This window comes from Siphateles boraxobius, unplaced genomic scaffold, assembly GCF_051911475.1.
Source record: "Siphateles boraxobius isolate OS27281-9 unplaced genomic scaffold, OSU_SipBor_1 15, whole genome shotgun sequence".
In the NCBI taxonomy this organism is placed as follows: domain Eukaryota; kingdom Metazoa; phylum Chordata; class Actinopteri; order Cypriniformes; family Leuciscidae; genus Siphateles; species Siphateles boraxobius.
This window is the reverse complement of record NW_027508755.1, coordinates 1,692,535-1,706,621: the sequence shown is the minus strand read 5'-3', so window position 1 is coordinate 1,706,621 and position 14,087 is coordinate 1,692,535. Positions and strand designations below refer to the sequence as shown.

General features: G+C 38.4%; 1 protein-coding gene across 3 annotated transcripts in view; it reads left to right on the top strand.

Moving 5' to 3' along the window:
* Window positions 1-14,087, top strand: part of cep112 (centrosomal protein 112) — a 207,319-nt gene that overhangs the window by 128,183 nt on the left and 65,049 nt on the right. For all 3 annotated transcript variants that reach the window (XM_077230618.1, XM_077230619.1, XM_077230620.1), the window contains one exon: window positions 13,261-13,323. In XM_077230618.1, the coding sequence (XP_077086733.1) occupies window positions 13,261-13,323 (63 nt within the window). The remainder of the gene's footprint in view (window positions 1-13,260; window positions 13,324-14,087) is intronic.

The window sequence follows — 14,087 nt, the reverse complement described above, 5'->3', positions numbered from 1 at the left end:
TAATTAAAAAAAATCACTGGAAACCTTAAGACATTTAGCAACATTCTTGTTATGTCCATGGCTAATAACCAAACCTTGCTTTAGATTTAATGCACCAGCCTCTATATTCATCCTACGCTTTCATAGTCATCAGTTCAACTCCACCATGTTAACACCATCAGGATAGTGAGGGATGGAGATATTCAGGTATTTTTATATTTATGGAGCATGGTTTTCTCAATGCCAGTGCTAAATGACCAGGAATAATTTGGATACTTTTGGCTGTGTTTCATATGAGGATGACAGTTTGTCATCTTCAATCTAATTGTGTTTCGTTTACAGACATATTCTCAATTCATTTTGTTTGACCTCATTCCTACAGTTTTTCCACCCTTTTTGAGTCATCAGGGTTTCTCAGATGATGCAACCTTAGAGTTTAACATCAGAGGGATTGGTCATTTCAGGAAATATATGAGCAACATTACAAACTGTGGCTGTAGGCGTTGAACTGGATGTGGCTGGTTGCCTTTTTTGCCCCAAAGGCTCAAGGGATTTGCCCTGATAAAAGGCACCAGCCTAACTTACCCTGATACACTGGATCTGTCAGACCAAGCCCAGTGCCATAGATCTGAAATGAGAGCGGGCTCAAAACATAGACCTGTGGCACCTCTCGTGAACTGCTTCAATATGGCCACGTTCTGTTGCATTCAGTCGACCCAAACATTTTTAAAAAATTCATAATTTATTATCTCTCACATTGTAATAACTGGATGTTCCAGAGAATTAAACTGAATCTGGGTCTGGGCTGTCAAACAAACAAACAAAAAAACATAATACAATTGCCTTGTGGTCCCAAATGTAAGTAATTATTTACAGATAATGTGTAATGGAATAGAAAATAATATCGAAAAGAGTGTCTAGGATATTGTCTAGAAAAACTTTTATCTTTTCACAAATTCCATGTTTTCCTTTCTTTTTTCTGGATTACTTTTTAATGGTCTAAAGATGGTTGAAATCATGAATATTAAAGTTTTAACAATAGTGCAAAATGAAATGTTTTTTGGTTTGGTTTTGTTTTTCCCAGAAATTCTATGTTGTCTTTTAATTTTTCTGGATTCTGTGTTTTATGATTTAATTCACCTTTTTTTTAATCAAAAACAGTATCAATCAAATGCATAAAACTTTAACAATTCAATCAATGTTTTAAAATGTATTCAAATAAAATATAAACAATTCCTAACAAAGTGCAGCTCAACAGTTTTACAGTTTAAATGAACGAGTATGAAATATTCTGATGATATTTCGTAAAAAAAATGCTTTAACAAACTGTATTATTGTTGTTATTATTACTTAATGTACAATAGTAATGTATTTATGTCATAATTTCCTACAAAAATTAAACAAAACATTTATTTTGGCAGGTTCTAGTTAAGACTTTCGAGTTTCTGTGTGTATCTGATTACAGTTTTCTCAAATTAAATGATTAAATGTTGCTGAAGTGACTCTCAGACCAGTTCTGCAGATAAAGTTCATGTTCTCATATAGTGAAAACAATGCGACCGTGCTTCAGTGTGTGTGTGTGTGTGTGTGTAGTATAAGCAAACTGTGGTGTTCTGAACAAGCAGGCTTTATATTTGAATAGCTTTCTTATTACAGTTTAATATTCACAGACTCAAGTTCATATTGCAATTTGATTAAGTGTGCAGGCCTACTTTGGATTTATTCAGTGACATTCTGTATTATACAGTAAATTCCATTTTTATGTCCGGATTCCATACACATTTTTATGTTCTTATTTTTATATTCTTTCTCTTACACAAATGTAATTGTGTAGTGCCACTGCATCTATGCTTCCAGCTACATGGTTTCTGTACATGCTCGAGATCTCCATGGGAACAAGGTGTGCGGCACAAAACTGATGTGGTTATTTTGGTTTCCCCATTGTGACAAAGAACACAAAAAAAGTGGAAGACAGTGGTAGAGGTACTGTGAGAGATATTGCTTTGAAGAGTCAGCACATGCTTCTTTTTTTTCAGCTAGCGGGAGCCAAAGTGAAGAGCCATGTTTGGCGGAAGCATCCGACTTACGCTAGTTGAATAGAATGTAAATACATATGAAGTGTATTTGTGAATGATCCGGGAGGAAGCTGTCAGAATGTTTCACCCGCCTTATATTTACACAGTGTTTGCCCACCGTCCACAAACATCCCCCAGAAACATTCCCTGCTATTGCCTGTATTACAGAGATGTGACATATCAGAAAGACATTATCCCAGACCGTCCACAGTTTAATTCAGACTGCATTCAGGCCTAACTCTTTTGTTAATAGTTGAATTCAAAGAAAGGCTTCAGCTTGATTCTCCCGAGCAAAGCAAAGGAGTCTGAGGGTACGTCCACACGACTACGATATGCTTAAAATGGAGACGTTTTTCCTTCGAGTTTCCCGCATATAGACAACACCATTGTCAAAACGATCCCGGTTCACACGGATCCGCGAAAACGACTAAAAACGCTGTATTCTCCTGCTAGGCCAGTAGATGGCGATAAAACACTATAGACTGAACACGTAATACGCATGTGCACGTCATTGTCTTCACAGATTCACGTTTTTATTGTTAACATGGAGACCGTTTTCAAAAACGTGCACTTTGAAACCCGTTTTCCAAAACTTGCACTTTGAAACCCGTTTTCAAAATATGCGTTTTCAGGCGCCCAAAAACGGCATTTAGTCGTGTAAATGAACGGCCAAAACGCATAAAAAGTTTAATTTTTTTAGTTGTAGTGTAAACAGCCCCCGAGTAATGCGCGTTTTGGGCGTAAATCGTTCTTGAAACAGTCTTATGTCAATTGTCGTATTGAAACGAATAGGGCAGAATATGAACACAAACAATAAACCCAAAGGACCGTTGCACAAATACTGTGAGTCTGTTGCACATAAAACTGGCAGGAAACTGGTCAAGATGATTGCATATACACATTGCATAATGAAATGCACCTGTTGACAAAAAAAGGATATGTGGCATTAGTACAAGGTTTCCATTGAGCAGTGACAGGAGGGATAGACTGAATCAGGAACATGGCTGCTGTCTCGGAGAACGCGGTAAACACACTTCGCTCTCTTCAAAGACGCATCAGTGTGTTATATACCCTGCTCCCCAACGGCACGCCTGTCAGCTGTCATTCTGCCCCAAGTTTGGATGCTACCTCTTTTTAACTTTATTTATTTTTTGTTAATGTGCCACCACCATTTTTAGTCTCTGTTAAACATTATGATTCATACTTTCTCTCTTTCTTTCACTCCTGACGGAAGATGGTGGTGTTTTTGGGGGGATGATGTTGTCATTGTTTGTCTTCACTTTTTTTGTCTCTGCAAACTTATTAATTTCTGTCAACTGGTTTTTCTGCCATTTGGAGATACACCAAATCCCATTATTTTTGGTCATGGATTACAGAGAGCAAAACAGTGGGAGAATATGATCAAAGACACCTCCCCATCACCTCGGAGTGGCAGATCGAGAGAGGGAAATGGAGCTTAATAGCAGAAAATCTGATTTAGACCAGCCAGGCATGTGGATGGATTTGGTGATTCTATTTTTCTTTCTTCTGCGGAGATGAAAGTTATGCCGTTTTTTCCCCCATCCCACAGTTTTTTCCTCATTCTGTTTCTCTCACGATGGCTGGGAAAGTCGGTGACACAAGAAAAGCCTGCCACAGATCGGCAGTGTAGAGCTGTGGAGAAGAAAGCTCTGGCTTTAGACCGAACGCACCCACAATGCCATTGGCCACTTGCTCAGAGACTTTTACATCTCCCTTGACAAGAAATCCTCAACCTAGTCTTGTAAAGATCGACTTGTGGCAATCAGGGCCCTATAATACACTCGGCTCAATGCAGTTGTGTGTTTTGCTAGTTTCAGCCCGACACAGTTTTCATTTTCATGTCCTGCGCGACGTTGTTTAAATAGCAAATACATTTGGGCCCATCTGTGGCCCATGGGCTGCTGGTCTGAGAACCAGGTGTGTGTTCAGGCGCAGTGCTTATGCGCGCCACACCGGACCCGAATCTCACAGATAACCGCCCCTCACGGACAACTGCAGCTTATAAAAATAATAAAACAACATTAATAGTCCAGGCCTGGTCCTCTCTCGTCTAGCATTGTCGTCACTCCTCCTTTTATCCTTCCAGAGCTCATTATCACTCGCTCCGTTCCCACAGCTCTCTACCCCGCCCTGCTTGCCACATACATAACATTCCCTGTTAGATCTATGTCTTTCTCTCTCTCTCTGTCTCTCTCTCTCTCTCTCTCTCTCTCTCTCTCTCTCTCTTTCTCTCTCTCTCTCTCTCTCTCTCTCTCTCTCTCTCTCTCTCTCTTTCTCTTTCTCTCACAGAAGTAACTTAAACTGCAATTCATCGACTGACACTAGAGACAGGCTCCAGAAGAGAGTCAATCCCATAGACCCCCATGTTAAATTCCCAACTTTACAGCAGAAAAAAACATGTTTACAGCCTCTGGTGCAAAAAGTGTTTTTAGTCTATAAAGCTAATTTTGCACTTCATGACAACTGTGAGGAGGGTGAATTTTTTTATAATTCATTCGTTTAAATTATATTAAGCCTTAAAGTTGTGCATAATTAAGGGCGTGGCTACTTGAGTGACAGGTGGATTGCCGCTGATGTCACTACTAGCAGCTTGTCTGCTGTCTGTTAGCGTCACGTCTCGTCAGCTAATCCGCCTCCTGCACCTTTTCGTTTATCCGGGAGTGACGTGCGGCCAAGATGGCGATGGCCAGCTCCGCCCACTTTGGGCTTCAAAAATGCTCTTCAGAAACACTACGGATGACGTCCCGGATACTACGTCCATATGTTTTACATTAAAAAAAAATATGAACCTTAGAAAATGTGAAACATGACAACTGGCCAATCAGATTGCAGCTTGCAATTTTAAGAAAGTCATTCTATGTGTGCAATATGGACCAGATGGTCTGTGAATGGTCAATCTGTGGGCGTCCCATCTGCAGCTGAGACCATCCTCCACCTATCACCAAAAAAACACAAATGAAGTGCTAGACAAACTAATGCATGATAGCACAAAGGCCACCTGTCAACAGGAACTTGATCAGTATTGAGTGATCAGTCTCTCCTCCTCCTCCAGATGAAGGGCGATGATAGATGGTGTTGGGAAGCAGTCAATGTTTTCCTCAAAGTGGATAATTAACAGCTATAAAGTTGAAAGTTTGCCGTTATCTACAGATCAACTCTACACACTTATGAATTGTTGAATTGAATTGCAGAAAGCTGCTCATCTCTCATCCGAGCGCTCTAACTTTAGCTGGACAATAACTTTATTCTAGAGCTGCTGTATAGCCAAAACTATTGGTTACTTTAATTTCCTATTATCACTGTAAAGCTGCTTTGAAACAATCTATATTGTTAAAAGCGCTATATAAATGAAGGTGACTTGACTCTAATCACACCACCAGATGGAGATTTGGCTCTGGGGTCACCAGCCAAATAAAAGGCTCTTATTGATTCCCTAAGCTGGCCTTTGTGTTGTTGCCCCTGGCGGCAAATCAGCACCAAAGGTCATCAAATGGGACGGATCACAGGAGGTCCCAACTCAAACCATGAGAGGCCAATAAATCACCCGGCAGCCTCAATCCTCACTCAGATGCAGTAACTTCCCTTCGGAAGTCAGGATGAAAATCAAACACGGACTGGGGGTGTAGCCACACTTGTCAGTGCAATGCTTGAGGACGAGGAAGGACGAGTGAGGATTGATCTGTTTTTTCATTAGCATGGTGTCACCTTTACTGACTTGGCATGTTCACATAGGGCTGAGCAATGTAGATGGAAATAATACATTCAGTTTTGATGATATTCAATATTTATCCCCATATTTATGCACTTGATAGATGCATGCATTGTTAAGTCAAGTAACTGAAAATGCTAAAATAAAAGAGTGAAAATCTGACTTTAAGTAATAAACGTTTTTTTAAATCATCTTGTTTTCAAGGGGGTCCTAAAATACATCACAGCCATCACAAAAGAACAATAATAAAATAAACAAAAGTAAAATTATACATATTGGACAAACAAATACATACAGAACCACAGACACAAATCCACAAAATAAATATATTTTTTTTTTTTTAAATAATAAAATTAACCGAAATATACAGAACTTTACAACCACTAGATCAATTTGGTAGAAATACATTTGGAGTTGAATATATATAGTATGTATAGGTATAAGTATTTGGATCACAGAATAATAATACAATTAATTTAAATATATAAAAAAAATTCACATTGTGTCAGCATCATACATTACAAGAGCAGTCAATCACAAAGTAAGAAGACAAAGTATACTTAAACATCCCAAATGAAGTGATGGATCTAATATTGGAAGGTAAGTTATTCCAATCTATAGTGGCTTTAAACATAAAAGCTCTTTTGCCAACTGTCTTCTTGGCTCGGGGGACAGAGAAATAAAGCTGAACAGAGTGCCTCAAATGATAATTTGACGTAATAAGAACAAAATACGGTTTTAAATAAGAAGGGTATTTGAAATGGATACATTTAAATATTAGTTGAAACCAATGAATTTGTCTTCTTGTATTTAAAGAAGGCCAATTAAGGGCAGAATACATTGTGCAATGATGCGTGAGAAATGGGCATCCAAGGACAAATCTACACAGTCTGTTATAGGCTGTTTTAAGACGGGAAAGGTCTGATTTTACAGAGTTTTGATAGACAACATCACAATAGTCAAAAATAGTCAAAATATACAATTTTAAATATATGGCTTTTTCCCAGCAATATTCAATATTTATCCCCATATTTATGTATTTGATAGATGCATGCATTTTTTTTAATCAAAGAAACCATCGTTAACCCAAACAGTTACTGTTGCCAAGTAACTTAAAATGCTAAACTAAAACACAGTAAAAATCTGACTTTTAGTAAAAAAAAATTAAAGATATGGCCTGTTTTCCAGCAATATTTAATATTTTAACTAAAACATGAATAATGCCTCATGTTTCACGTTTTTCGTGGTGACAAACAAATCAACCTTTGTTTAAACTGATTCACCAAAATCAATGCATCTTACATATTCCAACACTTTTTGTGCCAATGAACTAAATCTGAGACAGTATAAAAACATCTTCACGTAATATTATTGTGTGTGCAGTAATGTGTATGTAGCACTTCCTGACTCTCTACTGTACTCCCAAAAAATGTAACTAAAGAGAAAACACTGATCAAATGAGTTTAATAATTTAGTCCGAAGATGATGAAGATAGGCAAAGAGTTTCAAAATAGAAGAGTAGTTTATTAAACAAAGTAAAAACAGCATTTTTTCATCTGTTGATTTAAGGAAGTGAGTATCAGCTCAGCTCTCTTCAGTAAGATGCATGATTTCAGATATCATTCATATCATTCAAAATGTGATTTTAAATCTAAAAGAGAGAGTCAGTAGGCCGAAGTGAATAATGAATAGTCTTGCGCATGTGTTTGATAATAATATATCTGATTCTTACAGTCTGGACAAATATTTGCTCATCGCTCAGACACGGAAAACCTTGACTGTGAGTGTCTTGTGACTTTCTAAGGTCTGAAAAATGCCAAAGCTCAGTGGCCTTAATGCACAAATCCACACTTCGAGGCGTTAATCGAGGCTAAGCGTATCCCATCATGCATCACGTTCAGGAACTCACGCGAGATGTCGAAGGAAAAGCCCACTGTAAGTTAAATTAATTAGATATTACATATAATTTGGTAGTAAAACAAAGTGTTGCACATTTTATTGGTGCAAAGATTAGTATGTGTATTTTGTACAACATTCGCAACTGCTTTTGATCACTTAATTAGAAGCACCACAATTACTAAATTGTGTCGTTGTCATGGGCTGGCTTGTATTGATAATCCACAAACAATGTGTGACGCAGAAAGAACGAGAAAGCATCGCGTTTTTCCATTAAAATGCGCTACTTTCCCATTGTTTTTCTATGTAAACGCGCTAGACGGACGTGTATAACCGTTGCGTCTTTTGCAGCGTCTCGCGCATTACACAGCGCTTTAAAAACGCGGCGTTCAAGTTAAAATCATATTCACTTTTATATTAAAAAAACACGTCTCGAAACCTTCCGTTTTTTCCGCAGCCCACAGCCCTCATCTCGCGTTTTTCAAAGTCAAAATGCGTTGTGTGTGACCGAGCCCTAACTCACCATGTAATGATTAACACAAGACAAAGAACAGGCTTAAATACACAAGGGAGGCTAATTTACAGAATAGGGAACAGGTGTGACACTAATCAGGGACTGTGGTAACTGACAAAGAAAACTATAAGGCTACGTTCACACACTGTCAGTCCAAATCCGATTATTTGTGTATCCGACTGGAATCTGATCAAAAATTATTGACTGTCCACATTTTGTATTGCAACTGTGTTTCCATGCCGCTCTTTAGTTTTCCAGAATATCTGCATTGGTTTCTAAAGCAATGGCGTTGCATTGGTTGGTATACACCAAAAACAACAAGTCTCTGAATTGGGACACAGCTTATGTTCCCTTAAGGAATAGTTCACTTAAAAATGAAAATTCTGTCATCATTTACTCTCCCTCAAGTTGTTTCAAAACCTGTATGAGTTTCTCCTGTTGAACTAATAAGAAGATATTTTGAAGTATGTCGGTAATCAGAGAGTTGATGGACCCCATTGACTTCCATTTAAGGTAAATTCTGAATCGCCAAACATAAATCGTACATCAATACACATAATGACACGTGATAGATGTTTTTTTAATTATTTTTTTCATAATGTTAATTCGTCTTGCAATGCAAAGTTTTTTCAACAGACACATTTGTTTATAAAGCTGCTTCTCAGTTATGCGTAATAAGATTTCAGAGATCAAATAATGATTAGAGGACATAAGTAAAATAACCTCAAATTGTAGCATTTGGTAATGTGACTGAACTTGGTGAACTTAGCACTTGACTTGCTTGAGGTGAGGCACTGACATGACTTTACTTGTCTAGCTTGATTATGACGTGCATATTTGTGTCTTACTCCCACCCCTGCTTTTATGATGTTTTATGGGATTTTTATGCCCTTATTGGAGTTTGACAACCCTTGGTCTTTGTATACTTTATCATTGCATGAAAGAGAACAACTCATTCTTATTTAAAATGACACAAGGGTGAGTAAATGATGACAGACATTTTATTTTTGGGTGAACAATTCCTTTAACTTTGTGTCTTCATTCTGCTTTTTCTTTCCCCAACACCAGGAACCAATAAACCCAAGGCAGTTTGGATACATGAGAACACCAATTTCTTTTAACACCATGTTTACAACAAAAGCTACACAATCCAATTGACCAAGCCCTGAAATTTTCCACTAAACACACACAGACACTCGCTGCAAAAATGTGGAGAAATGCCTGCCAGCCTTGTACTTAGTACACTATCAAACCTAATTGTTTCTATTATGAAAAAAATAATAATTCCATCTCGTCTCATGCTCCCTGTAGGTGTATGCGCTGCTGTTTACTTTCCATCTGTTTTAATGTGTGTGATTGGACGGGTGAGTGTTGTGATTGCTCAGCTCCAGAATTAGATCGCTAATGAAGTTTGGCTTAGCATTGCATGCTTTGTGCTTTTAAATACAGTACTGTTCAAATACAGCGTTCACTCTTCAAAGGCCGCGGACTCGGCATTGTGAAGTGATTAAAACACCTGATAGAAGCTCAAAGCGCCTGTAGCTCTAAGATGCTTTGGCAAGGTACAGATATAAGAAAACACACTCAAAGCAGCCCGAATGCTTCATTTTCCAGCTTTCTTACTCTAACCGGTTGTGTTTTTCTATACTTGTGTGAGGATATCAGTGCAGATCAATTAAGCATCCTCTTTTTATCGAGTTATCTGATCTTAGTTCATTGAAAAATGACAATTCTGTCATCGTTTACTCATGTTGTTCCAAACCTGCATGACTTGCTTTCATTGAACACCAAATGTGAGATTTAGAAGAATAATTATGCTGTGCTCTTCCATAAAACAAAAACATACAGTGACAGTCAAGCTCCAAATAAAGGTAAATAAAAGCGCCATCAAATTAGTATGCATAATATCCCAGGTCTATATTCTGAATATTCAATATTCAGACAAGAACTTTGGAGAATGGATGGAAGAATGGAAGGATTGTTAGATCTCTACAGTGAGTGTCTGTCCTCTTGGAAAAGAGCAGCATGAACGTTCAGCTAAACGTATCCTTTGGCGTACCGTGTAAATAATGACATAAAATCGTTTGGGACGACATGAGGGTGACGTTGAGTTCCTTTAAGCTTGAGGAAAGGCCATTCAAAACGTCTAAGGATGTTAATAATGACGGTTCTTTTACACAGACATCCTCATTACCCATCAGCAGAATTTCACTTCTGATTTAAAATTTCCTGATAATTTACTCTCCTCCACGCCATCCATGTTCATGTCTTTCTTTCTTGAGTCGAAATGAAGGTTTTTTAGGAAAACTTTCCAGGATTTTTCTCCATATAGTGACTTCAATGGGGTTTCAGTGCAGCTTCAAAGTCTCAACACGATCCCAGACGAGGAATACGAGTCTTATCTAGACAAACCATCCGCCATTTTATAAAAAAAATTAAAATGTATATTCTTTTTAACCACAAATGTTCGTCTTGCACGTCCACGACTTCACTCATTACGTAATTATGTTGAAAGGGAAAAAAGGGGAAAAACTCCATCTCATTTTCTCCTCCAACTTCAAAATCGTCCGACATCGTTTTTTTTACCTTGTATTTATTTTTATTTTTTGTAAATGGCTTTTGAGTTAGTCTTTGCACGTTGGCTTTGTAAGTACTCGGTCGGTTCTTCCGTGATCTTTCAACGTGATTACGTAATGTGTGTCGCATCGCAGTGCAAGCTAGTGCAAGACGGGTATTAGTGGTTAAAAAGTATGTAAATGTTTATATTTTTTCTGAAAATGGCGTATGGTTTATTGAGATAAGACTCTTATTCCTCGTCTGGGATCGTGTCGAGACTTTGAAGCTGCACTGAAACTCACATTCGGACCTTCCAGAACCGTCACTGAACTTAAGCTGGACTGGAATGTTTTCCTCTAAAGCCTTAATTTCTTCTCGACTGAAGAAAGAAAGACACGGAACATCTTGGATGACGTGGAATTAACAGGAAATGTAATTCTGAAGTGAACTAATCCTTTAAAGGAGTGTAAGGTCTCTATGGCAACACAAGCTGCAGAAACCGAAGCATATGCTTTTTATAGATGCTGGAGTTGCTTTGTTTCTCTCGTCAGTCTGAAGGGCTCGAGGGGACATCGAGGGACTGACAGGAGGAGAGAGGGGGATCTGCTTGTAGGTTTGCTGTAGATGTGTGTGTGTGTTTAATCTGTAGATCATGTGTTGATGTCTCCGGCCTGCTGAATCAGTACATCAACCTCAAAAACCGACTTTTCAAATGTGTTTTCCACACTAGAGCTTTTGGTGCAAGACTTCTTGACTTGAGTTTGTGGGGTTGGTTTGGAAGGTGTGTTGTGAAATGTACAACATGGCGATTAAAAAGTACTTCTGTATTCTGGGGGAATAGTTCTTTGCGAGCCACGTATAAACCACAAATATTTCTCATTACTATGTTTTGCAAGCCACATATAAACCACAAATATTTCATTACTATGTTTCAACAGTGAACATTTTTCTTTGCATGAGATTTCCTTGTCTGCTGCATGGAGTTCAATAGTGTGATCAGTCACATGACATTTATGGAGCACTTGATTGGCTCAAAGAAAGATTGCCGAATTTGTATCCCACATTTGAGCAGTTACCATTGAGCTCTACAAGTAGATATGATTTGGGATAATATAAGGGAAAATATCCCCCCCCCCCCCCACCCTCAAGAACAATGTGCATTTACTTTCAAATCACAACATATTTATACATCAGCCAATACGTTATTAAGGGAAATAAATTGACTGAATAAAAATAGTTTTATATAACACAACATAATTACATAACCACGGTGAATCATTGTGACGTTTGTAATATAAATGCTGAGGTGTTTCGTCTGTCATCTAATCTGATATTCGCTACTGTAAGGAAGATAAACGTTTATTTTAATAAGCAGGGGAAATTCCTGACTTTAAACAAATAACCATTTAAATGTTTAGGACGTTTGCGTTGTAAGAAAGCACAGGGAGACTTCAGATATACAACACTGACTCGTTAGGTAATATTTTCTCATTATAATCAGATGATTTATCAGACAATCAGATGAGAATAATCATAAGAATATGAGGGAATACCAATATGGATTTACTTTTTATGACGTCATGAGCAATCCAGTCATTTATATAAATCAGTGGTGTGTGTTATTAAAAATCAAACCCAGGCCAGGTGAGAAAAAGTATAATAGTTCCGTAACAGATTACTTTCCATAAAAAAAGTAACTAAGTAACTCATTTAGTTATTTTTTTTATGGAGGAACTCAATATTGAAAATTATTACTTTTATAAGTAAATTTCCCCAACACTGAACAAGGGTCTTTTTTTTCACTTCATTAACAAATAGGAACTAAAAAACTTTGATATTCAACTTAATGCAGTCACAGATCAATATATTACAGAGACACAAAATTAGGTCAAATTTTGAATATTCCGATGAAAATACAAAATTAAGAACAGCATGGCTTTTCATGTTGAGATAAGATTTTGTGTAAAGTAAATAGTAAGGCTTCACGCTATCTTACACCTGCTTGGCTGAGACGAACCGTTTGAGAGTCCCATCTTTTTGATGACGAGGAAACATTACAGTGGTGGATTTCTGCTCTACATCTACCAGCGGTAAACTCTACCTTGTTTCTGTCAATCTCTTAGTAATATCAGATCTGTGAGCAAGCCACAAAAGCGCATCTGTCTTTTCACAAAAAAATAACCCTCGTATACTCATTTATCTCTTTGTCTCTTTTCATGTTCTTGCTCATAAAAGCTTACAGCGGGTTTTTTTTTTCATGTCGTATTCTTGTTTTGCAGATAACTTTGTGAGATTGTTTTCTCTCTTCCTGTTAAGTGGTGATAAGTTGGCTTCTGATGAAAGGCCCGTGTGCTGTTGTGGTGTCAGGCCTGGCCCTGAGCCCAGAGCTCCAGCCACACACACACACACACACACACACATGCATGCCAGCCGCAGAGGTCACGGCAAAGCGTCTCACTGGTGTCATGTGTCTCTAACACACTCCTCTCCTGTGTTCTCTTTCATTACAGACCAACAGCAAGCTGAAGCATCTCGAGAAGGAATATAATCAGAAGCTGGCCAAGTCTGCACAGGTAAACACACCATTGTTTGAACACGGCATACAAATGTTATGAGCCAAGTGCAAAAAAAGGAAAAATTGTGTGTCCTATTATTATTTGGATGGATGGATTGGTGAATGAATGGATGGATGGATGGATGGATGGATGGATGAGTGGATTGGTGGATGGATGAGTGGATTGGATGGATGAGTGGATGGATGAGTGGATTGGTGGATGGATGAGTGGATTGGATGGATGAGTGGATGGATGGATGAGTGGATGGATGGATGAGCGGATGGATGGATGAGTGGATGGATGGATGAGTGGATGGATGGATGAGTGGATTGATGGATGGATGGATGGATGGATGGATGGATGGATGGATGGATGGATGGATGAGTGGATTGGTGGATGGATGAGTGGATTGGATGGATGAGTGGATGGATGAGTGGATTGGTGGATGGATGAGTGGATTGGATGGATGAGTGGATGGATGGATGAGTGGATGGATGGATGAGCGGATGGATGGATGAGTGGATGGATGGATGAGTGGATTGATGGATGGATGGATGAATGGATTGGATGGATGGATGAGTGGATGGATGGATGGATGAGTGGATTGGATGGATGAGTGGATTGATGGATGGATGGATGGATGGATGAGTGGATTGGATGGATGGATGAGTGGATTGATGGATGGATGTATGAGTGGATTGGATGGATGGATTAGTGGATTGGTGGATGGATGAGTGGATTGGATGGATGAGTGGATGGATGAGTGGATTGGTTGATGGATG